Source organism: Juglans regia, chromosome 8, assembly GCF_001411555.2.
Source record: "Juglans regia cultivar Chandler chromosome 8, Walnut 2.0, whole genome shotgun sequence".
Lineage (NCBI taxonomy): Eukaryota > Viridiplantae > Streptophyta > Magnoliopsida > Fagales > Juglandaceae > Juglans > Juglans regia.
The window spans coordinates 7,947,086-7,972,035 of NC_049908.1; the positions used below are offsets into that span (position 1 = coordinate 7,947,086).

A 24,950-nucleotide genomic window follows, 5' to 3' on the forward strand; every position below is an offset into this window, starting at 1 on the left:
ATTTTTATCATATATGTATACTATATAATGATTCTTGCGTCAAGCCCTTCAATAATCATGAAGAATAATGGAGGTGGGGTTTTGCCTTTCTGCTAAACAATTGCTGATGCTGATAGCATTTTGGCCTCCCGTGCAAGCAAGGCCATTCAGGTTGGTCGGCATATTTTAGACAAGGAACAAGTGTTCCGTGGGTGATCCTGAAACTCTAATTACACTTGTCTTTGATCTTCCAAACAACATAAAGTAATGCTCATACGTCGTCCAAATTATACACCATTTTATTATTTACAATGGTGGAAAACCAAATGGTCCAGGAAGTGCAATCTGCGTCTGCTTATTTAAATCTACCGAAAGGGGAAAGGGGGCGTCATTGATTTAGACCCCCATTTTAAAAGTTGAAGGAATCAACAAAGATTAATATTAAAACCATCATTGGAAACTAATTTCAATCCGAATATGATGATGATGTGATGATGATCCACCCAAGTGGATACTCAAAAATATTAGATTCAGTTGTCTGAATCAAAAAAACCAGTAAGCACACAAGTGGCGACCAATTCAAGCCAATTTAACTTAACATATTCATTTTCTTTAATTCTTTCATCAATGTTACACAAAACATGTCCTTTTCATCTTAGTTGTACATCAAGAAGTACTCTAATGGCAGTCTTGAGTATGTCGCCACAATATTAGCCGTATAGGAAAAGACCTATCAATCTTGACGGACCAGAAGCCTAGCTAACAGAAGTTAATGACTTCTCCTTCTATGGTTCACACTACCTTTCGTTCTTTTTTTTTTTTTTTTGGGTTGCCAATATAATACATGTCTGTCGGAACCTACTTGACATTTTCTTGAACTATCGATACATGCAATTTAAGTATAGAAGAGAAGGATATTAACCTACAAAAAGTTTTCTTCCTACAGCTGTGATGAAGCAGATGGATGATCTTCTAGCTGCTCCACAAGAACGCATCTAGACGGCGGACCAAATATGCTCAAAAATACCTGTGAACATAAAAAACCAAGAAGAGACATGACTTCTTCCTTCCATTGTTCATCTCTCTAGGTAGGTGTATCAATTGGAAACCAACATTCACTTCAACGGTTTGGAATATTTCCGCTCTTTTTTTTTTTTTTTTTTCCCGGGGGGGGGGGGGGGTTAGTGTAAGCTCTGTACAACTTTTGAGGCAAATTAGACTCCTCAAAAGCAACAACATAACAGTAGAAATAGGATAATACAAATTAGGCCATCTCAAGAAAACTTGACCTTTTTTCTCCTTTTTATGGATAATATGAGAAACAAATCAACTCATGCACATTTCATAAAAGCAAAACTAGAGGGATTACCATGACGTAGTAGCTAACAGCCAGTTAAAAGATCACATTATAATCTTAGTATATTTTTTGAACTGGCTAAAATGATGCAGCATACTTTCTCGTTGCCATCTTTAATTTAAGGTACGTTTTGATCTATAGAGCAAAGCAGTGCTGATTCGTGCCTAAAATTGCTCACGGTCTCAGTACTTTCCATATATAGACAAATGGAAATCACAACTTAGTATTGTAATGATGAGATTATTGTGGACTTACTGGTAAGAATACAAGTCCATGCAAGAAACCAAGAAGGACCAATGTGAGGTACATTTGGAAGTAATAAACCTGCAAGACATAGGCAGAGAAGATAATTAAAAACGCTGCAAAATATTGGTCAGTGTAATTACAAAATTTAGAGAGGGATTAATACCACAAAAACTTCAGTCCTCGAGAAACAAAGAACGATCACGCCAACTAGCTTTGTCAGTGTGATTCCACTGCAAAATTATGTCAAAGACAGGTAAGTTGTTGAAATCATTTTAGATTGACAGAAAACTTCACACTGAACTTTTGACAGGTAAGCGAGGACAAAACTCATTTTGCAGCAGGTCAGGAGGACACCAACTATATTCAACCTCTAAAATGCCATTTATTTGATAAACCATGGTTTGAAGTTTAACCACAAAATAGGAGTTTTGTACTGCAATTAGAAGAAGCTGATTCATGTATAGAACTGGAGCTATTTGAGAAAGTTCAACAGTCCAGTTCAGCAGGTCAGGATTATGTATAGAAGAAGTAAGGGGGTGAATTTTTTTTTTTTTTTTTTTTTTTGGGGCATCACATTGCTTAGGAGGGAGAAGTTCTGAAAAATCAGGGATTAAAATCTCAAATACACCTAGAGGGGGTGAATAGGTGTTTTCCAAATTTATTAGACTACTTAAATTAATAATCAATCAACCACTCAATGAATCAAATCACAAGAAATAATCAACAGAGAGATTTTGGTCATGAAGTAGAAACTCATTTGAAGAACTTCAAAATCTAAAGCCATTTTTGGGTGTAAGTCACCACCTAAAATCCACTATAGAAATTTAGTTCGTTACAACCAATTTAGAAACACTTGCAAGACCCTGGCAGCTCCAAACCACCAGTCTTTCTATAGTTTTACCAAGAGCACCAACTCGATCTCTACACCCAAGTAGCTCCGGAAATCCTCCCAGCCAACAAATACGTCACACCAATGGACTCAGCAATACTAGAACACAAGCACAATATGATGGAGGTTTGTTTATCAAGAGAAAATCGATCTTCAATGCGCAATGGATCTCCTTAAGGTTTTCTCTCAAGAATATAATGAATACGACAACTCTAGTCTCTCTCCACACCCTAGAAGTCGTGCATATTATTCTATATGTACTTAGGGCTTGTGTAGGCCACTTAGAGAGTCTAAACCCTAGTGAAAAAGTGATTTCCGGAATTTTCACTCAAGCCAATTGTCAAGCGAACTTTCTATCCAGTTTTTTGGTCATAACATTGTTGAGCTGTTTTGACCAAGTAAACGTTAGAATTTGAAGATCCTTGCAAAACATGAATTTGTAGATAATTGAGTTAGCTTTCCAACGCCACCAAGATCACCTCAATCCGATATGGAAATCCAAACTTATGCTTGATTTAATCTGACCAGGTCGATCTCAACAGGTTTTGCGAATTTGCGATTTTTGCACTTTTTGTTCCAATTGAAACCTAGATTCTACCCAACATATTTACAACTCAATTGGACTAAATTTTGTCATAAGAACATGCCAACATATTATTTTTACACTAACAAGTTCAAACCCTTTATAACGATTCTAAAAAGCTCTAATTGTAACCTTAACTAGTTCTTTTAAAGCACAGGGCCTAAATGTGACTTGGACTTTCTTTAAGTTGTTACAAATAGTATTATTCATTCCAAACCAAAATTGTGAGATTTGAGATGTGCCACCTATGATAGACTTGGCCCGACGAGGACATCAGAGTATAAGGAAGAAGATTGTAATACTTCAGATTGTGCATGAGAATGTGGTGAATGAGATCCCACATTGAGAGGGAGAAGTCCAAGCCCTTTATAATAATTCCAATAGGCTCCAATTGCAACATTAACTAGTTCTTTTGGAGTATGGGCTTTGATGTGGCTTGGGCTTTTCTTGAGTGGTTATAAAAAGTGATGCAATGTTCTTAGGGATCTGGATTAGCTATCTTGCCAAAGAAGGAAAAAACACCTGAAGACAGATGCTCCCATTGTACCCAGAGCCTCCTTCATGCGTTGTTCCTTATCTCCACTGCTTACCTGTGCAAGAAATATATAAGAATAGACTAACAAAAGGAATTCTGTTATCATGCTCTAACAAAAATTGTAAAGTCAAAAGGAAGAAGATTTCCCCATATTCAGAAGGGGAGCCATCAGTGACTCACCTACCTTGACTAGTTATGTTAGTATACGCCATTTCAGAACACTTAGTTTTCACTGTTCAAAGAATATAACTGTAACCATATTAAAATTAAATTCAACTAAACCATAACAGCAACTAATTGGGGTTGGTTACATGGATCCTTTTGCATCATCACATGGGCACATTTCATGCTGGGCCTCTCTCCCCTTGATATTGAGATTCAATCAAATCATATATGGGAAGGGAATGAATTTCAACCAAATCCATTTTATATTATTGAAACATATAGATAATGTAGTATGGAAAAATTAAGTTTGCACAAGTCCATCAAGCAGCAATGGGAAACATCTTTTCCAAGCAACAACTAGGACTTGAGAGTGATACTGACCGAGAAAGCATGTGTCATATGCACACAAAACTCAACAGCAACGCCCACTGACATAACAAGGTTAACGACGGAGACTGCATTCAATTGGATATCCAGAATTGCCATCATACCCTGTACAGTGTCATCTTGTAAGCAACTTAAAAGAAAAACAACAATTGGGTCAATTGTAAATTAATTACACAATAATTGTCACCAATATTTCAAATAAAGAAACTCTATAATTATCAAGGAAGAAAATTACCATGAGATCTACGAGAATCATTGTTAACACCAGAAAAATAATTGCTGAACTCCAAAAACTACAATTGGTAAGCCAAGAACCAGAAATGGAATGTCTGAGTTATTTCAGAAAGAATAGAACATTATAGTCAAGTATCAAAAAGCAGAAGGAAAAAAAAAACTATAATCTAAAGCAATAGCTAAAACATTAATACCAACCTACACGTGATGATTAAGCAAACGATAAACACTGCACCTGTTTACATCATCAAATGGATCTATTTAGTTCTTGTAAGAAATAAAAATTACCGATTTGAAACATGCATATTTATGTTAGATTATTTAATATTTGCTGTAAAATCCAAATTTTATGTTATGAAAATCAAATTATTAAGACAAATACCATTTTGTTGACAATTTAACACAAATAATCGCCGAATAGCATTCTCTTTAACATCCCAGCCCCAAGCTGACCTTTGGTAGTCTAATATTGTTTGAAGTCAACGGGATTATAGATCAAACAAATTTTATTGATTCCAAGCCTCCAGTTGCCCCCTTCGAGATCACTATTGAGCAAAGTCTTCCTTATTTCTCTTCGTCACACATGGCTCTATCTTCCTCAATCACATCAATGTCTCTCTCTTTGCCCATGTGTGTTGTGGCCCATTGACTTTCATCGGTCCTTCACCTTTAGCAGCATGGATTGAGAAATAACCTTTGTTGGTTGCTTCTTAGCCTGCTCATGGCCGCCTATCAGGCCCAGTTCAAATTCTTTTACAACCCAATACACCTTCCCCCTTCACATTTCCAGCTGTTGTCTAACAAACCACAACGTGCGGACAACATTCCATTCTTCAAATTCATCTGACGAACCCACCATAGTGGAGAACTAGGGCTCTTCTTCAATGACATGTACATCTGACAACCTTAAATTCTTTATGCTCATCGTATCTATTCCTATATTGGCTAGAATTTCAGATGACTGTAAGTTGCCCAAGTTGCCCAAGTGTTAAGTAATTCAAGTCACCGCATCATCCCTACGAAGACTGTTGCATATGATTGCTTTGAAACCATTAGAGTATCCATCTTTCCCGACAGAAAGAAGCCAAAAAAAACCCTTCCAAGGTGGTACAACTTCGGAACCATTATCAACAAATGTTTGGAGGAAAGTTGCAGGATTCTGCAATTTTCCATATTTTCCTTCTGGGATGACCAGAAAACTTTTCCTTTCACTTCCTCTGTATTCCACAAGGGCCAAATTACAACCATAATGGTTTGAACATTGTCAAGCAACTATTATCAACCCTTAAAAGTTCTTACAAATTCCCTCAGCCCCCACCTGAAAAAGCAGTGTCCACAGATGACCTTACCCAGAAATATCGAGCAACAAACACCCCTACCTACTCCTTTAAGTGACATTAACAGAAAAATCCTCTGCTCTACTAAAACTCAAACGACTTGGTCTCGATGGAAATCAGGCTGAGCAAACCCATTTCATGAAAAGGATTTTGGATAAGAGCGAGAACTAAACAGAGAAACTTCGCTATGGTAAGTAAATATTTTCATGGCTTTCCCGTCCCATTTGTCTCTCATCATTAATGAATGAATGAACCCTTACGGAACAAAGAAAGCAATATATCACTTCTCAACTAAACTGTTTAGTTCAAAGATCCTGAGAAGGGCATAACCAGGGTCTTAAAATACTCCAATCAAATATTTCAATCTAGAAACAACTACAAAACAAAAGATTATGGTTACGGAAATGCCTGTTCCCTCTATCTAGTTGAACATTTTTTAGACAAGGCACTGGGAATAAGAAATTCCTAGCTATTAGCAGGGAAACCAAGTATTTTGCACCCACGAAAAAGGAAATAATTGAAGTGATGAACTTAGTAGATCAAGTTATTTCATTCATATATATAATATTGATCTCTTACTTATCAAAAAAAAAAAGTAGATCAAGTTATCCCATGAAAATAAAAATAAAAAATCTGTTTCCATAACAGAGTCCTCATTCACTAACCAATAGCTATAGCAAGGTTGAACAGAGCCGTCCTCCAAATATCAAGGTATTGCTCAAAAAACATATAAAAGACTGAATATGGAAAGATCTCTATCTGCAGCAAAATAACAAATGTCATGTAACAGATGTAAGATGATCAGCACAAAGAGCATTCTGAAAAATATCATTTTCTTGCTTTAGAGAGAGGGACGTAGATAAATGAAAGAATTGAGACGGGTAGCACTGAAATATTACCTTCAAAGAATCAGAAACCCTTGACGTGAACTCTCGAGCAGCCCTCATTGAATTAACATAGTCAACCTAAAATACAACAAATTGGAGATCTATGCAACGCAATTACAACAAAAAGCAGTCTGACTCTCATCATGACAGTCATTGCCATACCTGCTTGTTGAGGGGTGTATGATACGTACGGAATGACGATGCTAGAATAATACCATTCTCATATCCTGTTAATAGGAGATTATTAATTATTAATTAATTAATACCAAATTTAGATTTCTCACCACATATTTTGAGCTCGATACGTAAATCATTGCATGTCTAAACACTGGCATAATTCTTTAAAAAACAAATAATGGTAGAAAATACTCAAACCTACCTACCTTTCAGTTCCACACTACTAGTGTAAGCCCCATGGCCACCTTTGGCACAATCAGCAGAGGGTAGAGAATTCAGGAACCAGGGAAGTTTCTCCTTAAATTGTACTGTAGATGGACGATCATTATCCAAATCGGAGTGATGAAAGCACTGAACAACTCCAAATTCGTTAGTTGTTAAGAACCCTCAATCTAAAAATGTGTTTCACAAACAAAAATTGAGTTATGTGACAAAGCAATGAGAAAAAGTCAATTCAAAAGATATTTCTTTAGCATATAGTTACCGTGGTACAATCTTTGCATACTCCATCCACACCACAAGGAACTTCATTAGGAGAACAGCAAGGAGGCTGGAAGAGAACTTACTTCAGTGATTACAATGGGATGCACATTACCAACGCAGAACAATATTAATAACAGTAGCTAAGTTGATTTTATAGCAAGATCATTGTTTCATTCTTACTAGGACGAGGGTCATGCATAGTTAAGCAAGAAAGTGGAATGAAAAAAGAGAAGACATCCTGTTGCTTTATAATTAAACAACGGAGGTCTTATTACCATCCATGTCAGAAAAATGCAAGTTTGCATTTTCAAAGTTGAAAGAAGTTTCCATTGCTCTCAGGGAACTCATTTTTTGCCTAAGCCTTTGTATAACTTAAAACCGTTTTAGTACAAATTCCAATACCTCTGTGCATCAAAGTCTAATGTCATTTAAATGAGTAAGCCCAATCTAAAGCAGTCATTTATTAGGTAATAGGATCTATTTAGGCACAAAAATTACCCAAAATTTCATAGTAATGTTAGAAAAAGAAAAACTAAAAATTCTAAATATTCTTAAGAATGATTGGGTCTTGACCTGATCATCAGGCGGGCAATAACTCCCATTTGTGAACTTCCGACAGCACCCAAATGCTTCTGGAGACATCCAGACAAGAAAATCATCAAGCCATGAAGCAGCTGGCTTGGCAATGTAAGTTGAGTATGGCATTGAGGAGGCTCTTGCAATCTACAGAAGCAAAAAAAACAAATAATTCATATCAAGAGAATATACTGCAGGGACGACCAAAGATAAATGAGTAGCAAAAACCTAACAAACTATCCAGATTCAACTACAGACTACAAGATAAATGAATGTGCTCTACGAAATTAATGGTGGGAGTCGTGAGGAAAACACATTGAACAACAATAAATTAATCCCACAATTTCATGCTACTAACAAATACTGAACATATTCAAATATGAGTAAAATACCATACAAACATATAAATATACCCAAAGCCCTTTATATCTCATCTTTATTCAAAGTATAACCTTCATGATTTGCTCTTAATTTTTTCTAGCCCTTAGCTTGTATTTAGGTGTTTTCTCTTGTATACTTCCTGTATACTTGGGCTATGCCTATTTACTTGTCAATAAAATCTCTTATTACTTATAAAAAAAAATCTTTATTCAAAAAATGGTTATGAAACTTGCACTCTTCCACCCCTAAGGTTCTGACATAGTCGATAAATATAATATACATATTCACAAGTGTAATATAACAGAACTAGCTAGATTAAAAAAAAAAAAAAAACATAAATGTGTTACTAACTTCATTTCATATTGCCTAAGCTTAGTTTTCTTGATAAATAATAAAATTATCATGCCTATAAAAATAAGACTCTTCATCTCACATTGCTTGTATATTGTTCTGCTTTGGGACATCCAAAAATATTATCCCTGTTGAAGAGTCAATTGCCACAATGTAACTCTCCTTAACCTTTATTTAAAAAGTCAATGAACCTTTTTATACTTCCTGTGTACTTGGGCTATGCCTATTTACTTGTCAATAAAATCTCTTATTACTTATAAAAAAAAAATCTTTATTCAAAAAATGGTTATGAAACTTGCACTCTTCCACCCCTAAGGTTCTGGCATAGTCGATAAATATAATATACATATTCACAAGTGTAATATAACAGAATTAGCTAGATTTAAAAAAAAAAAAAAAAACATAAATGTGTTACTAACTTCATTTCATATTGCCTAAGCTTAGTTTTCTTGATAATTAATAAAATTATCATGCCTATAAAAATAAGACTCTTCGTCTCACATTGCTTGTATATTGTTCTGCTATGGGACATCCCAAAATATTATCCCTGTTGAAGAGTCAATTGCCACAATGTAACTCTCCTTAACCTTTATTTAAAAAGTCAATGAACCTTTTTATTTTCTTTAATTGAGTTTAAATTAATGGGGGTAATTTCAGGAAATTGACTTTTTGTGTAATGACCCAAGAAAAACCCAAGCCACATCCGCGCTAATAGTCCAAAAAGAATAATTAGTTATATTCTACATCTTGGATTATACTCCAAAAAGACTAGTTAAGGTCAAAATTGAGTTCCTTGGAATCATTATAAACCGCAAGAACTACTATCTGAGACTATGGTTTCCATTCACCACTCTCCTACCCTCCAACACGAAATCCAAGGCATTGCAATTTATTTCAAAGAAATGCATTATAAATTCTATCCCCTTGAAGGACGAGTTTTTAAGGGTGAACAAACAATAAGGAATGGAGAATTTAAGAATAACTATAACTTCTATTCAAACAATTGTTTCCAAAACTAGAGAGAAGGAATAATTTTACCAATGAACATCCCTGCACGTACCCATTCATTTACAAATATATGGAAAAATATTTGCTATTGCTTCTAGAGAATATCTAATCTTTTAAAGAAACGAAAGTTTCTATATTAATTAACCCATAGAAAATTCTACAAGAAAGCCAAAGAGACTTTACCATGGATGTATAGAGGGACTTGGAGTAGAAAAGGGAAAAGAAAATTGAGGCATGTAAAAATATACAGAAAGGCTCAAGCAAGTAAAATAAAATGCAACCTATGTGTCACCTTGCACAAAAGTGTGAGGTATCAAAAGAAATGAAGAGCGAAGGAGCTGGGACGCAAGGCAGGAATATAATAATAAATAGTGCTTGAGACATTTTACATCAAACGAAGAAGGTTTTACCTCATTTAAAAGGGAGTTTGAGTCACATTGGTTGATGGAGCATAACTGGTTTGTATGTCTTGATTCTGAGCTGAGGAGTAGTGGAACATCAGTAACGTAGTCTCAACACAGTGACAAACTGAATCAAATTAAGGTTCATCCCCAACCCCTCATTTTCTCCCACAAAGACACGTAGTGGTGAAATACACATAAACAGTATCACAATCAAAGCTTCATCATCGCACACCAGCAAATAGGGTTCAAAAATTAAACTCCATAAAACGAAACAGGCAGCTGGCAGTTAATACTTTTTCCTCTCTTCATCAAGGTGGAGAACTGCCGATATCATGACAAGAATAGCAGAGGTACAAAGGAAATCAAATTGGAGGTAAAAGGGAATATAATGATAATATGATACCTATAGTTATAGTTCTTCACAACAAAATATAGCGGTGGTCCAATTCTAAGATATTCTGAAACATTATTAAAATATCCCTGTAGAAATGAAAATGAAGTCTTAGCATACCAAATAAATAATTCTCATAATATATGCATAATGAGAAGGTTTCAAGTAGTTCAACCTGAAGATAGGAGTCTCGAGGAAGAACAATCTTTTGTTCCAAACCAGGTTCAATCCTAGTGCACAAGGCCTGAGATTTTTTTTTTTTTGAAAAAGTAAACAAATAAGCAAGATTAGTTTCATGTGTAGGAGAAAAAAACAGATAAATGTATAATCTCACAGAATGTCAGAGGATCATTAAACAAAAAAAGTTCTTACAATACTAGCGAATGCACATCCAAGAAAGACAGAAATGACAACTACTTTCACTCCCCGAAGACTGAGGAAGGGTGCGTGGACTTCCTGAAATGTAAATTAAAACCCAACTAATTAAAAAGTAGGGCAAGCAATAAACACCAAGATTGTAGCCAGAAAAAGGAAATTTGAATCACCAAGCAATAATGATCCGTTTTTTTTAAAAGGAAAAAAATTAGCACAATGACTCCTGGAAGTTAATAGAAACAATGTTTACTAACTAGTTGCAAAATAATTTATAGGAAATCAATATAACCACACAAAGTCATGATATGATTACAAGGGAAGCCCATGTTAGCAGAAGATTCCTGACATTTCACTACACATTGTTTTAAGCACCACTGAATCGATAAGACATTTAAGTCGTACATTTGTCCATATTGTGTGCTACCATTATCTCCCAATCATACATGCAGAGTATCAGTAAGTGAAAATATTAAATCATTATAATATTCGTGATTAAAAAGATGTTAATTACCTTCATATAACAAACCAGTAATCCAGGTTTTCTCTTCCCAATGCCTATGCTACCATAAGATAGCCTTCAATTAGATAAGTGTAAAAAAAGACATGTATAGAAAAAAAAATGAAAAAAAAAAATATCATACGTCACAGTCTAAAATAATCTGCGGGAATCAGGATAATGCATCAGTTAGGCATAAATTATAAACATATAAGTACCTTTACCAGAGTCCTCATCTGATGAAGAAACTCTTATGCACGGAAAGCAGTCAACCCCCCTATCCTCAGCTCGGAGAAAGTCAAAAACAATTAAAGCTACAAAAGCAGTAACTTGCAGAAGGAAGTCCAGAAGAACAGCCAATGCTGCAAAAGAACGTGCAAACATAATTAGCCAGAGATAAAGCATCATGACAGAATAAATATATAAAACAAAAAAAATCATATTCATTGCTACATATTGAAATGCATGAACATGTTTAACCTGCAAACATGGAAAACACACGGCAAGCTGGCATAGGTATGAAACTTCCAACTGCAAAAGCTAAAACCTCCGAGAGACTGGCTAGTGTTATGGATGGCCCTACTTCCACAAGTGCATTGCTCATCCGTCCTTCTAAAGGCAACTCTGTTGGTTGCCGCTTCACAGCATGCACCAGTATACACATATTATCCACCCCCACCTGATATGAAAAAATATTAGCCTTATAAAGATGATGTCAGCACAACAATGCGGGGAGAGAAGGTGAAGTTCATCACCACCAATAGACCAATTATTGATTAATCTTCAAAAAATCATAACAAGGATGAACCAAACCTTTCATAGATACTAAAACAGTTAACTGAATGAAGAGGGACAAATTTTATCAAGATAACATTTTGGAACTAACATATGGCGTTCCGAATATAGAGCGTAAGTAAAATGAAACAGGATTGAATGTGTATCCTTCACTTTAGGAACAAGGTAATAACAAAACTAGTGGGAGAAATGCATGAAATCTAAAAGACACAGGAGAGGGAAGGAACTTACAGCTAGAACAAGAAAAGGAATAACTTCCATAATGATCAGTGTAGATTTTACTCCAATGGCACTAAAAAATCCAACTGATCCGAGAACAGACAACATGACAAGAATAACTCCACAGAGACCAAGCAACACCTGGAATCCAGCCATCAAATGATACAATTATATTCAATATAAGGTAAGTAACCTATGCAGAAAGTCTGTAATCCATACACTAAAGAGCATGTCCCCACGATATGGAAGAACATTTAAACCATGGATGAGACCATACCTTGGATGAAATGTAAAAGGAGGATAGACAAGGTGTATCCCCCAAAGTAAAAGAAATGTAAGCAAACATCACAAGATAGCTTATCTGCAACAAAATAAAGTATCAAATATAGACAATAAATAATTAACTTCATTAAGAAAAAGCGCTTTCAAAGATTATAGAAGAAAATAGCTCATCCACAGGAATATAAAATTAAGACTTCCATTATAAATGAGTGGCAGTATTTGAACGTTGTTTCCACAAAAAAATATTTTCATGAAGGAAAAAAGGGGGGAAACCCACCAATATAGTAATGGCATCTGCAGTACTTTCTCTTTTGAGTTCCTCCTCAATGGAGCTTTCCGAGGAAAAAGAAAGTGTTAAATTTTTAGACTGCACCATCGGCAATAACTCATCCTATCACAAAGAAGTAAACAAGTAAAGGAGATTCAGAAAAAAAAATGGAGCCAAAAGGAGTTTTAACCACCAATAAATTAGTAATGCTTATGCATGAATGCGTGTATAATCATATCATATCAACAGTTCAGAATCAGCAGCCTCCTAAAGCAGGGTAGCAAAATGGTAAGACTATCTCAATGATTTGGTTTTCTAAATAAATCCCTTTCCACCTTTTTCACCATTTAGGGCCAGATTGTATTTTTTCATAGGCTGCCATGAGTTTGTAAATAATCTTGATTCATTTCCTTGTTGCAATGCAGAAGTTCAGGTGTTTACATTGAGAGCGCAGAACTTGGCTATGCCCAAACCTTCATATCTCATGTCCAGTCGCAGCAGCTTAACAAGATTTATGTTATCCAAACTTTGTTCCTACAACCACTAGAAGCCATATTTATATTGTCTTGAAAAAAGTTGGAATAATCTAAACCTAATACAAATTATATATAACTGGATATTCCTTATTTTTTTATATAAGAAACTGGATATTCTAACTTCATTACAAAGATGACTTTAGCACTTCATTGTTCTCCATATATCATTGAACATCGGCAGCTCGGAGTGAAGAGGGATCTGGCATGAGTAAGATGGTATAAAAAAATTATATAAAAATTTGCTATCCTTTTTAACTAGAGAACAAGAAAGACAAAGGACATTTTTGTACTAATATATAAGTTAGCTATGTCAAAAATCATCTACGATAAGAATGACGTAGAAGGCTCATAAGAAGCATATAGACAAAAACACCTTCACTAACAAAATTCTCAGACAAATAAAAATGTTAAAATAGGACTTACGGATATAGCATGATATAAAATTGCTTGTGGAGAAAACATAGCAGAGAAGCCCAATACTTGATAGTAGTGCATAAGAAAAGAACAATTGCACACGTAACAAACATCCAATGAAAGGAAAAAATAAAAAATTTATAAGTACCAATGAAAGGAAAATTTTACCGAGAACAAACCTTCACTAACTGAATAAAAGCCTTCTCCCAAGCCACTGCTCTTTGAGTTTCATTTCCTTCTTTGTCAAACGCGTTGTTGACAGGGTAAGTAATTACAAATGCAGAAGCCTGTCACAGAATTATCACCGTAGGGTTATTAAATGCTCCCACAATCAAATTTAAGTTGGAAAGTTAAGAGAATTGAAAATATAATTACATCAGAATAATTATTCGGGGGGAAACCTCCTAATGCAGTGCTTGGATCTAACGGAGCTTTAAACGCACTCATACATTTGTCTGCAGAGGAATAGTGCTGAAAGAATAGAAGTACATAAGTGAAGATTAAAAAAATGTTATAAACTCTAGGCATGATACCAAGTAACTCTTTCATCATAGCTACGGACCAAAACTTTAAGAACACTAACCTTATGAATATAAAGTTTGCATAATAATGTTTGAGACTGTTCAATCTCAATTTATAGTGATATCTAACCTCACGAATGTCATGCCTTATTATTGAAATGTGTTTGATGGTTTTTCGAAACAAGAGATGAAGGTAATATACATCAATTACTTGTTACATAAAACACAAGCACCAATACGTTTTCTTTTGCTAGAAGGACAAAACAACAATAAGATTCAGATTTCATATTCATTTATGCCTTCTCTTTACCATCAGCTCCTTGCACTGGGTGTTTGGTGTTTATGTGTGGTGTGTGTCAGATTTCAGATACAATCAATTGGATTGGAAATAGATGTACCAGAATACTATCAATGTATATGCCCAATCCAAGTCAAATAAACCACCTCTTATTCCAAGTATCCAGTACTTCGCTGCTCATGTCAATACATACAAGCAAATATACAATCATATATCCCCCAAAAAATGAAAATTCTTAGAGATTGTATTGTCTTTAGCAGCTGATTTGGAAATGAAAGACCCAACCCAATATGTCGCAAGAGTTCACAAAAATGCAAGCCATTTAAAAGACAAAACAGTAAATCCAAGCTATTGAGCTTTTTTTTTTTATCAGTAAGCAAGTTTATTGATAGAAATAGGCATAGTCCAAGTACTCGGGACATATACAAGCTTGAGCTTTAAACAACATAAAGATGAAAATTACCAAAAATTACCTCAAAACAATACTCGAGGTGAGCAACTCCCCCATAATTATCATAATTTTCGGGATCCATTTCAAAATACTGTCACCAAGAAGAGGAAAAAAACAGATGTTGTTAATCTCATTTACCAAATAGACCTATCAAAAGAAATTAAACATTAAGTTGCTTCAGCCATAATTAAGAATTGATACCCCATGGCACTTCAACAAAAATATATTGCAACAGTTGGAATAGCAAGATCAATGCAATGGTGTAAATTAGAGATAAGTTAATACGTATCAACAAGACCTGAAGGAAAGAAGCAAATTAATAAAAGAAATAAAAGGCTTTTAGGCTAGTATTTCTTGACATAGACACAAGTATATAAGAAGCACTAGGCTAGTGCAACTGTAACAAGTTTTTCTGCTCATGTCAATTATATTAAAAAAAGAAAATTGCTACTCATTTTAGACTTTTTCAAGCATCCGAAAATGCAAGCAGCCCAAAATTTTCATTAAATCGGACATATTAATTGAATAACAAGAAAAGAGAGAGATTCTACGAGTTCTCTCGTTACATTCAATAGTGTGAACTACCCAAGTACAGGCTACCAACTACCAAGTTTACCTGTAGAACACTTTGAGTGGCACAATCCCGGTCCAATGGTTTCATGCAAATATCATTGAGACTAATCATTGATCCTGAATAATTTGCATGAAGTCCATCAACCTGAAAAAACAGAGACTAATGTTGGAAAAAAATACATAGCCAAACTCACAAATTATTTATAAATAATATGAAGAAAAAAAAAACCCCTACTCATAGTCCATTGCAAGTCATATAACCTAGTTATATCTAAAAAGAAATACCGTAAAGGATACCTTTTTTTGTATCTCAAACAGTAGCTTGATGTTCTTCTCTGTCACTATACTTGGTAATTTACCATCTAACGCATCTGGGATCGTTGCTAATATGAGCTGCAAAGAAAAATGCAGACCATCATTGTTACCTATGTGAAGTAAAATAAATACTATAATCCCCTTGCTGCGGTGGTGATTCAGAAGTGGAAAGTGGAAAGAACTGTTATCAACTCCATGCTCAGTGGCAGATATGACCAATAGACTAGTTGTGGTGTATTTGAGTCTTTGACTCAAACAGGGCTCTAACCTATACAATAAGAAATAGTGATGGGTAACCTCCATGAATAGTACCAGCAAAAGACTCGATTTGGGTCTCCTTAGAGCCATAATGACAGTATTTTCCTTGTACACGTATTAGCTTTTAAATCAAATGGAAGTGTGACAAGACATATTAACAAAAAAAAATTATGATAAAGTAGAACCTGTTCAATTCTGTAAAAAGGGGCTAGGTGACTGTCAAAAAATTGTTTCTCTTCTGCGGCTTTACTCCCAGGTCCTACCCATAGCTGAAACAGTTGCATTTATCAAAGTTGAAACAAGTGTAGCCAATGCAAACATGGTACTAACAGTACTACACAAATAAAAATGTTGCTTTTGACAGTTGAATCAGCCGGTTCCAGCTCGAAACTAGAAATAGGATCAAGCTATAAATGTGGCAGTAAATTGACTGTATATCACTTGGGAGAAACCCCATTTCAGGATTACAAGATTCCAAGAAACTGTATACACACTTGAGAATCCCTGTATACAGTATAAACAAGATGATTCCCCCCAGTGCACATTACAAGATGATTCCCCCCATCTTGGCAATGCTAAGAATAAACATGACCAGTGATTTCATAGCAGAGAATTAAGAATGGATTCCTCCCCAAGCAAAAAGTCAATGTGATATAATTAAAGTGGCAAATTCAAGCAAATTTGACAATCAATAGGTCCAGAAATAATACACTAGGAAGCAAAGTGAAACAGGTTCTTTCACCAAAAAAAAAAACAGAGACTTTTTAAGTGCCAAACAAATACCTTCTCGGGCTGTGTCTCCACTGTGAAATGGACTAGACCTAAACAAAGCAGAAGAACTATAGCCAATGATGAACATAAAACTAAGGTTGGATTTCTAGCAACCCATGTTCCATATCTCCTGCACATGAAAAAATATACACAACGTCAAAAACTATTCCGCCTGTACAAGCATAAGCATTAGTGGCATGTTAATGACCTGTAAAATTTGGACATGTATCCTTGCACGACTGAAAGTCGGATCCCAATTCCAATTTGAGGAGCATCTTCAAGCATCTGATTAATAAAAAAAAACATGCATATGATTACCAACAAACGAAAGGCAGAATGTACCATTTTTAAGTTTATAAAATCTTTTGTATAAAATTTTGGAATAACTGAAGCTGAGCTATGTCTAAGTCCCTTTGGACCCTTTCAGAGCCAGATAATGAGAATAGCTAACCCTATTTTAAGAATATATATTGGTTGCTGACACGGCAATTCTTCAGTCACGCAAAACATATAAGGAAAAAAAAAGTTCAGAGGCAAAAGCATGTGATGAGCATGGCTGGTGAGTTCAGGTTCCTTTTTTTTGTTCCTGGCCTAGAAAAATGGATACCCAGTTCAATTACAGTGCAAGTAATCTATAAGTTTCAGAGTCAGCAACATCAAGGATGCTTGAAGCATTGACATAGAAACACTGATAAGAATATTAATTACTTATCCAGCAAACAGGTCATACCATACGGACAATTAGAGTCAATAGGTACAGCTGGAATAGTAAGGAAAAGCAAAATAGAGAGAAGGAAGAATTAATTTTACAAAGATACAGCAACTCATCAGACCCGGCTTCTCCTGACAAATTTACTCGGTCAGAGGATGCAGTTGAGCTACAATAATCCTAAATTACTGAGTCTACTAGACACACTCCCTGGGAGAAACAAGCAACAAAATTTGAAGAATGGCCATTACTTTTTCTGGGGCCCGGGGGAGCAATATGCAAACCCCAATCAAACTACCACCCAATTTGCAAGCACCCATAAAGTATTAAAAATAGAAAATTGTCACTTCATCTAAGTAAACTAAGAAATAGCAATGTCACTTCATCTTACAAATAGAAAATTGCCCCTAAAAACTTTCAAAAAATAAAAAATATCCTATTAAATTAAAAAAATATAAATTACTTTTATAAAATAAATTCTTCCAAAAAAATGAGAAATACTTCTATAGAAAAATAAAAATTAATTTTTAAAATTAGAAAACTATTTTTTGTTTTTTTATTCTTTGTTAAAAAAATTATTCATCCTTTTTTATTTGTTTAAATTAATTTCCAAATTTTATTTTATTAGTTCTTTTGAAAACCATTTATTGTTCTATTTTTTTATCTTTTGGATTTTTTAATATTATTTTTCATTTTTTAATTCTTAATTTTTATCAAGAGTATTTATATCAAATTTTATAGAATTGCTGAATTAGGATAGTTTGAGGAGGTAATTGTTAAAATTAATAGTTTGGGAGGTGATTACAATTTGGGTAGCAGTTTGAGGGATGTGTACTTTTCCTCTTTTTGTTATATCAGCCAGAGCTAGTGACAGGTGAGCCTTGCACTCAAGTTGAATTATTAGAGGTGATCAACTTAAAGAGGATGATGGTGTAATCACTGGGAATGAAAGGTAAATCAGCATGCACCTGCATGGGGAAGTTCTCATCGTTTTTCCTGTTAACAGAGTGCATGGCGGCATGCAACACTGGTTTTGTTCGATAATGTGGCTTCCTTTCTCTTGTCCGATGAAATAAACCCCATCCTAAAAATATACAAACCAATATGATATACAGGATTGCTAAAGCAAAGTCAATACATTTGGCCTGCAGTTGGCAAACAGAGAAACCATATTAGCAAGTTAGCAACGCTGCATTATACAGTCACGCTACATAAAAGTACCAACGAGAATTTTCATTGGATTGAACATATCAACCAAAGCAACCGCTAAAGTTTGGAACCAGAGTACCATAGGCTCTCACCTTAAGAGACCCAATTCTCACCAAACAAGAACCCCCTTCGTGGGGAGCAGGAGGAGATGTCTTAGAGCATACTGGAGATGAAGGGCAATCACCACAAGAACAGCCCAGTGAAATATCACCACATGAATAAGTAGAAATATTCATAGGTTTCATTTGAGATGAATCAATAGCATTTGAATGGAACTTAATGGCATATGGTGAACCTGGCACATTTGGCCCTGCTTGTCTACCAATAAAAGCAAACCACTCTGCCAAATAAATTAAAGTATGAGGACTACAACCCATAGAACAGCATGAATAATTACAAAGAAAATTAAAAGCATGCATTACCTTGACAACCAAAAATATTCTCCCTCACTGCTAAGTGATAAAAATATGAACAACTTCATAAATTTATAAAACCAAAAAAAAAAAAGTCAAAGGAAGAAGGATACATATTTCAATATTGCACCTGTACATGCAGTAATAACTATAAAATATAGTGTACTCTCTCTCTCTCTCTCTAAAATCTCACCTTTTTATTACAAAATTGTGGACCATCAAATTAGTTTGACTATCAAATTTACGCCAGGGAAAAGAAAGTTAAAAAAAAAATCTATCAGTAACAATTTGTCTTAGTCATGGTGTCCACATGAACCTAGGAAATGAGATCAAATACATCTTTCTTTTTTCAACCCATCAGTCCAGGGGAAATCAAATTTCCCACTTTATATTCAAGCAATCACATAAACCATAGAAAACCCATTGATCAAATAAGTATCGAACTACACTCTTTTAAACATCATTTACTCCTGACAATCACTTAATACTCATTCACAACGATCCATAATGTTATATCCACTTGAGGAATTTCATTTACTTCATCTATACTAGCCCATACTTGAACATATGATGGCATAAGGATAAAGTTGATCATGACTAATTGAGCATCCACTTCAAAATTTCACCCCAAGGTTAAAATATTATAGGTGTTTTGCAAAATTCCAATCTAAAAGAATTTTTGCATATAAGTAAAGGTGCCACATTTTATTAAAAGCGCTAGGGGCAACCAAAATACACTAGGGGGTGTACAAAGCGGAACGCCTAAAACCTAAGCCAAACCATTCTTAAATAGTCAAGAACATGGATATCCTTCACAAGTTCAAATTCACAAACATGATTCTATATTTGTTATTTCCCATTACAGCCTAAAACCATTGCGTATATGGCGCACACAGAGAGAGACCTTGGGTTGAAATTCAAAAATATCATGTTACCTTTAAAATTTTGAGCACCAGCACCAATAATTTCTAGAGCTTGAGCATTCATGGTGCCAAACTTTACATCCTTGCAGGAGTCATATAACCCTTCACCAAAAGCATCAGTTATATAAAAATCAATTCCATCCACGGTCAAATTGCTGTTAACCTGAAAAAGGAATAAGTTTACATAAATAGAGTTACAGTTTTACATACATAATGATGTGTCTTTCTCCAATAACATATATCTCTCTGGAAATAGCCTCATCAAACACAAACAAAAACTTTAGCAATTTCAAACTATTATCCAACAGAAGATATGCATTCACTTCAATGACAGAATAGAACGGGAAGCAACATGGATTACTATCTATCTTGTCCACGTTATTATCTATGCCAAAGGGAAAATATCAAAGACCATAGATGACACTGTTGAAATAGGTACTTCAAGCAACTCAACTTAGGAAACAAAAAGCTGTTTATATATAACAAGATTCCACATAAGATTTACCACTGTTAATGTGTCATTCTGTTTCAGATTCCATATTTGCCTAGATTTGCGCTAAGAAGAGTCACATTTTTGTAGGAATATTTGTGCAGCTTCTTTAAGGACCTTTCGAGACATTCAAGTCAAGTTTTCTCTTTTGCTTGGATAAATTTTAACAACCTTTTAGCTTTCCCAAGATTGAAAACAGTGTGCAAGATTTATTTTTTTAAAACAAAAAAATTCCACGTAAGATTATAGCATATTTCCAATATTATAAAATGGTACTTGTCGCAAATTTATTGTTTTTTTCTGACGTTGGTGTGCAACTAGATTGCCCAATGAAGGGCTCAACAGAATGACAACAACAAGACCTCTCTGTTATTATTACCAGTGAGGCTAAGTGGGAATTCCTGACCTTGGAAACAGAAGTCACATTGATAAACAAACTCTGATTCGGAGAGCAGGTGAGCTCACAGAACAGATTTAAAAAGTTTCTCAAGCATGCTGGGCAACCTACAAGGAAAGGAATTGCCTGCAAGAAAAATTAGTATTAAGGTTAGATAATGACTACTTTGGGGGAGCAGGAAAGCTTGAAAAGAAAGAGCAAGATGAACAAGTAAATCTAAAAAGATCTGAAACTCAGCCCCAAAAAAATAACTAGAATCGGTAAAATTATGGACCATTAATACCAAAAATCAAGGTTCACATGTCTCTTGGGGAAAAAAGCCTAGAGAAGTTGATATTTATAATTCAAAATATAACAAACATAAGGCAGAGCACAGTAGCAGACCACAAACAGTAAACCAACACTACCCTCAGTGTAGACATTGCCATGAAGATGAGTTAATATTAGCATTTACACAAAATGCTTCTCCAGTGAGTAAGAAATACAAATTAATGCAATACCATATATTGCCTGGACTACACAGCAGGAGTGGCCAATGGTAGGGAAAGTAACATAAATAGATTTCAAACAACGAGACTGGATACAAAGAATAGATTTCAATAAAAATCTTACTTGTTGGACTTGGCTCAGTAATGTGTCAAACTGAGCTTCTGTACAACAAACATTGCCAGTAATCGTTGGACATAAACTCTGAATCTTTGACGAAAGCAACTCTTCTGGCTGATAATCATGACAATATGTAATTATCAGCTAACTGTAGCCTTCACAGGTTCAAAAACTAGAAACAAAAACTTGAAACTAACAGAACCAGAAAGACCGTCTACCCTGTTTTAGAAACAGGGACTAATCCTGAAATCAAACAATGCTATATATGTTGGATTATAAACCGAAACATATACATACATATGTACACGGATACATAAAAATATAACAGGAGCAACACTCGGAGTAATAATAGTAATACAAGGTGTCTTGCTGCTGCCTCCACTAGTGCAGAGCTAACACTGAGACAGCAATAGGAAACTCTATCAAGTACCTTCACGGAAGGGGAACCGAAAGGACAGTTCAAGATTTTTCCATCCGTACGTTTTCCACATATGCCATACATCGCACAATAGTCTTCAGAATGCCTTTCCCTAAACAACATGGAGGATTATAAATACTCTACTTTGTAGATAAGATGAAATAAAATAACCAAAATTGTGTTCATTTCATCATCTTCAGAAAGCAGATATGGTTAGGAAGAACAATTCAAATCTTGAAAATCACAAAGCAAACTATCAAGATTACGTGTCAATATTTTACAGATTAGTTAGTTTCCGTTAAATAGCAGTTGTCTTTCTTTCCTGACTGGGACCCGAGGCTCTTATAAAAACAGAGCTTTCATCCGTATTCATTCATTCAATAAGAAGAAGTTTCTTTCATTTTATGTCATGTTACCAGAGCTTTTCATTTTCTGTCAAAAGCAATTCTTATAAACTTTTCCCGCAAAATTGTGAGTGTTGCCACCACAGAATACGCAACGTAACCACATCAGAGAATATACCGTACAGAAGCAGGGCGTGCTGGCATCGCAAATTTTTATGCACTAATTATGACGACTGTAATGTATAGTATACAATATGATGCGAAGGGACAAAAATAACCGCCTCACCCTGAGACGACATCGGACGTCAGTGCATTCTCTGCGCTCACTATAGACACGTTCAGTATGACCTGCACATAACATTCAAAGTCCGCCATATTCATCAAAGAAGGTGTTCAATTCCCTTGCATATCTGATCGAAGTTGTTTAAACATGATTGTGGAGTTACACAAATTAACTTCATTTGATTGAGAGAGAGAGAGGATTGACTTCTATCCTCTGTTCTCGCTTAAAGATCCGAGTAGAAGGCTTAGCAGACAAAGTTTCCGCCTCTTTCAGAATAACTTCGAAGATGAGAAATAAGATTTTTCATTTCTTCATTATTTCCGTTTCGTTCGTAAAAATACTTCGACAATGAGAAACAAGATTTTTCATAAAAGTAAATGTATTCTCATTCGTTTAGTTGGAGACCGATTAAAGGAAGCAAAAGGCGAAAATAAAAAGAGATCGGAGAAAAATCAAGAAAAAAATTTCGGACAAAAAGAGGAAGGAAACGAACAGAAAGTGAAAGAATATGAAGAACAGAGCATGAACAAAATAAACAGAGTTGAACTTGCCTGGAACAAAGAAACCGAAACGAAAAAACCAAGAAGAAGCCCCATTGTCCAGTTCCAGAGTTCCATTTGAGGAAGATAACCAAGACCTATGCGTATTTCTCTCAATCTTTAAGAGAGTGAGAAAGTAAAGAGCCGTTGCGGTCGAATACAGAGTGCGAGTAAGAGAGTCAAAATCTCTTTTACACGAGACTCCGAGAGAGAGGAGGCAAGACGCCTTTCTGACGTTGGTATTTATTCGGGACAATCTTTTCGGTACGCGCGCTTGTTTACGATACTGCCCTCGCTTTCGGTGGTTTTATCGGATGGTCCGACTTTTCTATCGATTCTTGGTTGAACTCGAGTGTGTCCGCTCCGTTGGGACTGAGGGCGTTCCCGTATTTTTAGGATAGCGATAGCTGAATTTACGAGAGATTGCTCGAAGCAAATACAGACAACCTTTCTACCTGTGAATCAACATGGAGGATACACGTAACATTTTACGATATTAGGGTTTTTTAGACATTAAGAATATTTTAAAATATTTATAAAGTAGTTTATAAATAATATTAAAATAGTTTGATAAGAGTAATGACATAATTAATCTAAAAATATAAATGATTATGTTCCTATACGAAACCTAAAAACCGAATTAGAAATATAGGCTCGCCTTGTAGACAAAAGTGATAGATTTGACTAGGGGTAAAGAAGTTTAGGTCCAAACCGAAAAAATTGACAGGACCGATTGGTTTGAGCCGAATCAGACCGGATTGAAATTGTAAGTGGTCAGTTTTGATCCCACATATGTGGACTGAAGGGGTTTCAGTCCGGTCTCAGGGTCTTTGATTTTTTCATCGGGTCAAACCGAAACCGACCGAACTATATTTATTTTTTAAAATAATATTTTTTTATATATAATATATTATTTTATATAATAATTATATTAGTTAATTATGTTATTTTTATCTAATTTATTATCATTAACTATATAAAATGTTAAATAATATATGCTATCAATTAATAATATATCATAAATCATATGATGATTTATGTCATTATATGTAGATACATTCATACATACGCTACTATTTACACTTAATTAAAGTAAAACTACTTAGGTAATTTTTTTAACCTAAGTTGCAAGCAAGCATGAATAATCTATATACAATGAAATAATTTGATATTCATTAACCATATATAAAATGTAAAACATTATTAATAATTATGAATACTAACGAGTAAAGTCTAAATTAATAAGTAATAACTATCGACATCATAAATATAATTATAGTAAAATATTTTTTTTAATGAGTTAGTTACATGATCCACATTAATAATTTACTTAATTCTTATTTCAATAATTTAAATAATTTTTTTATTAATTTATTTGCAAAACAAAAGATGAAACAAAATAAACTAAATAACTGGGCCGAACCGACCAGACCGATAGCTATCGGTCCAACCTGGTCCATTAGGGGTGATCAGTCTGTTCCAATTCTTGGAAATAATGGACTAAAACTTTCAATCTATCATCCCCAAACTAAACTGGACCGATTTACACCCCTGAATTTGACGAGCAGCAAGCTCCACTTGAGAAGCAAGCCCTTTTCAAAGAAAGCCATTGTGCACTAGCCTAACCTCGCTCAAGATGGTCAGGGAATAACAGAGTGAACCATCCAATCTAACTCA

The 24,950-nt window shown here is 34.8% G+C and overlaps 1 protein-coding gene across 1 annotated transcript; it reads right to left on the bottom strand.

Annotated features, from left to right (window-relative positions):
* Nucleotides 1–846: 846 nt before the first annotated feature.
* LOC108982205 (NPC intracellular cholesterol transporter 1-like) lies at nt 847–23,460 on the bottom strand. Its single transcript, XM_018953512.2, has 39 exons — nt 23,286–23,460; nt 22,738–22,799; nt 22,120–22,219; nt 21,696–21,803; nt 21,093–21,209; nt 20,209–20,359; nt 18,953–19,200; nt 18,620–18,796; nt 17,151–17,227; nt 16,955–17,072; nt 16,357–16,440; nt 15,896–15,991; nt 15,642–15,743; nt 15,048–15,116; nt 14,131–14,226; nt 13,935–14,042; nt 12,815–12,928; nt 12,533–12,616; nt 12,268–12,396; nt 11,722–11,920; nt 11,460–11,603; nt 11,257–11,300; nt 10,743–10,826; nt 10,546–10,614; nt 10,383–10,459; nt 9,986–10,055; nt 7,833–7,982; nt 7,261–7,326; nt 6,983–7,127; nt 6,762–6,826; nt 6,612–6,677; nt 6,378–6,471; nt 4,574–4,610; nt 4,377–4,434; nt 4,136–4,246; nt 3,577–3,644; nt 1,746–1,812; nt 1,592–1,660; nt 847–1,006 (listed from the first exon to the last, which is right to left on the bottom strand). Exons 1-39 carry the CDS (start codon nt 23,349–23,351, stop codon nt 920–922), a joined length of 3,876 nt encoding a protein of 1,291 aa, XP_018809057.1. The 5' UTR covers nt 23,352–23,460; the 3' UTR covers nt 847–919.
* Nucleotides 23,461–24,950: the final 1,490 nt, after the last annotated feature.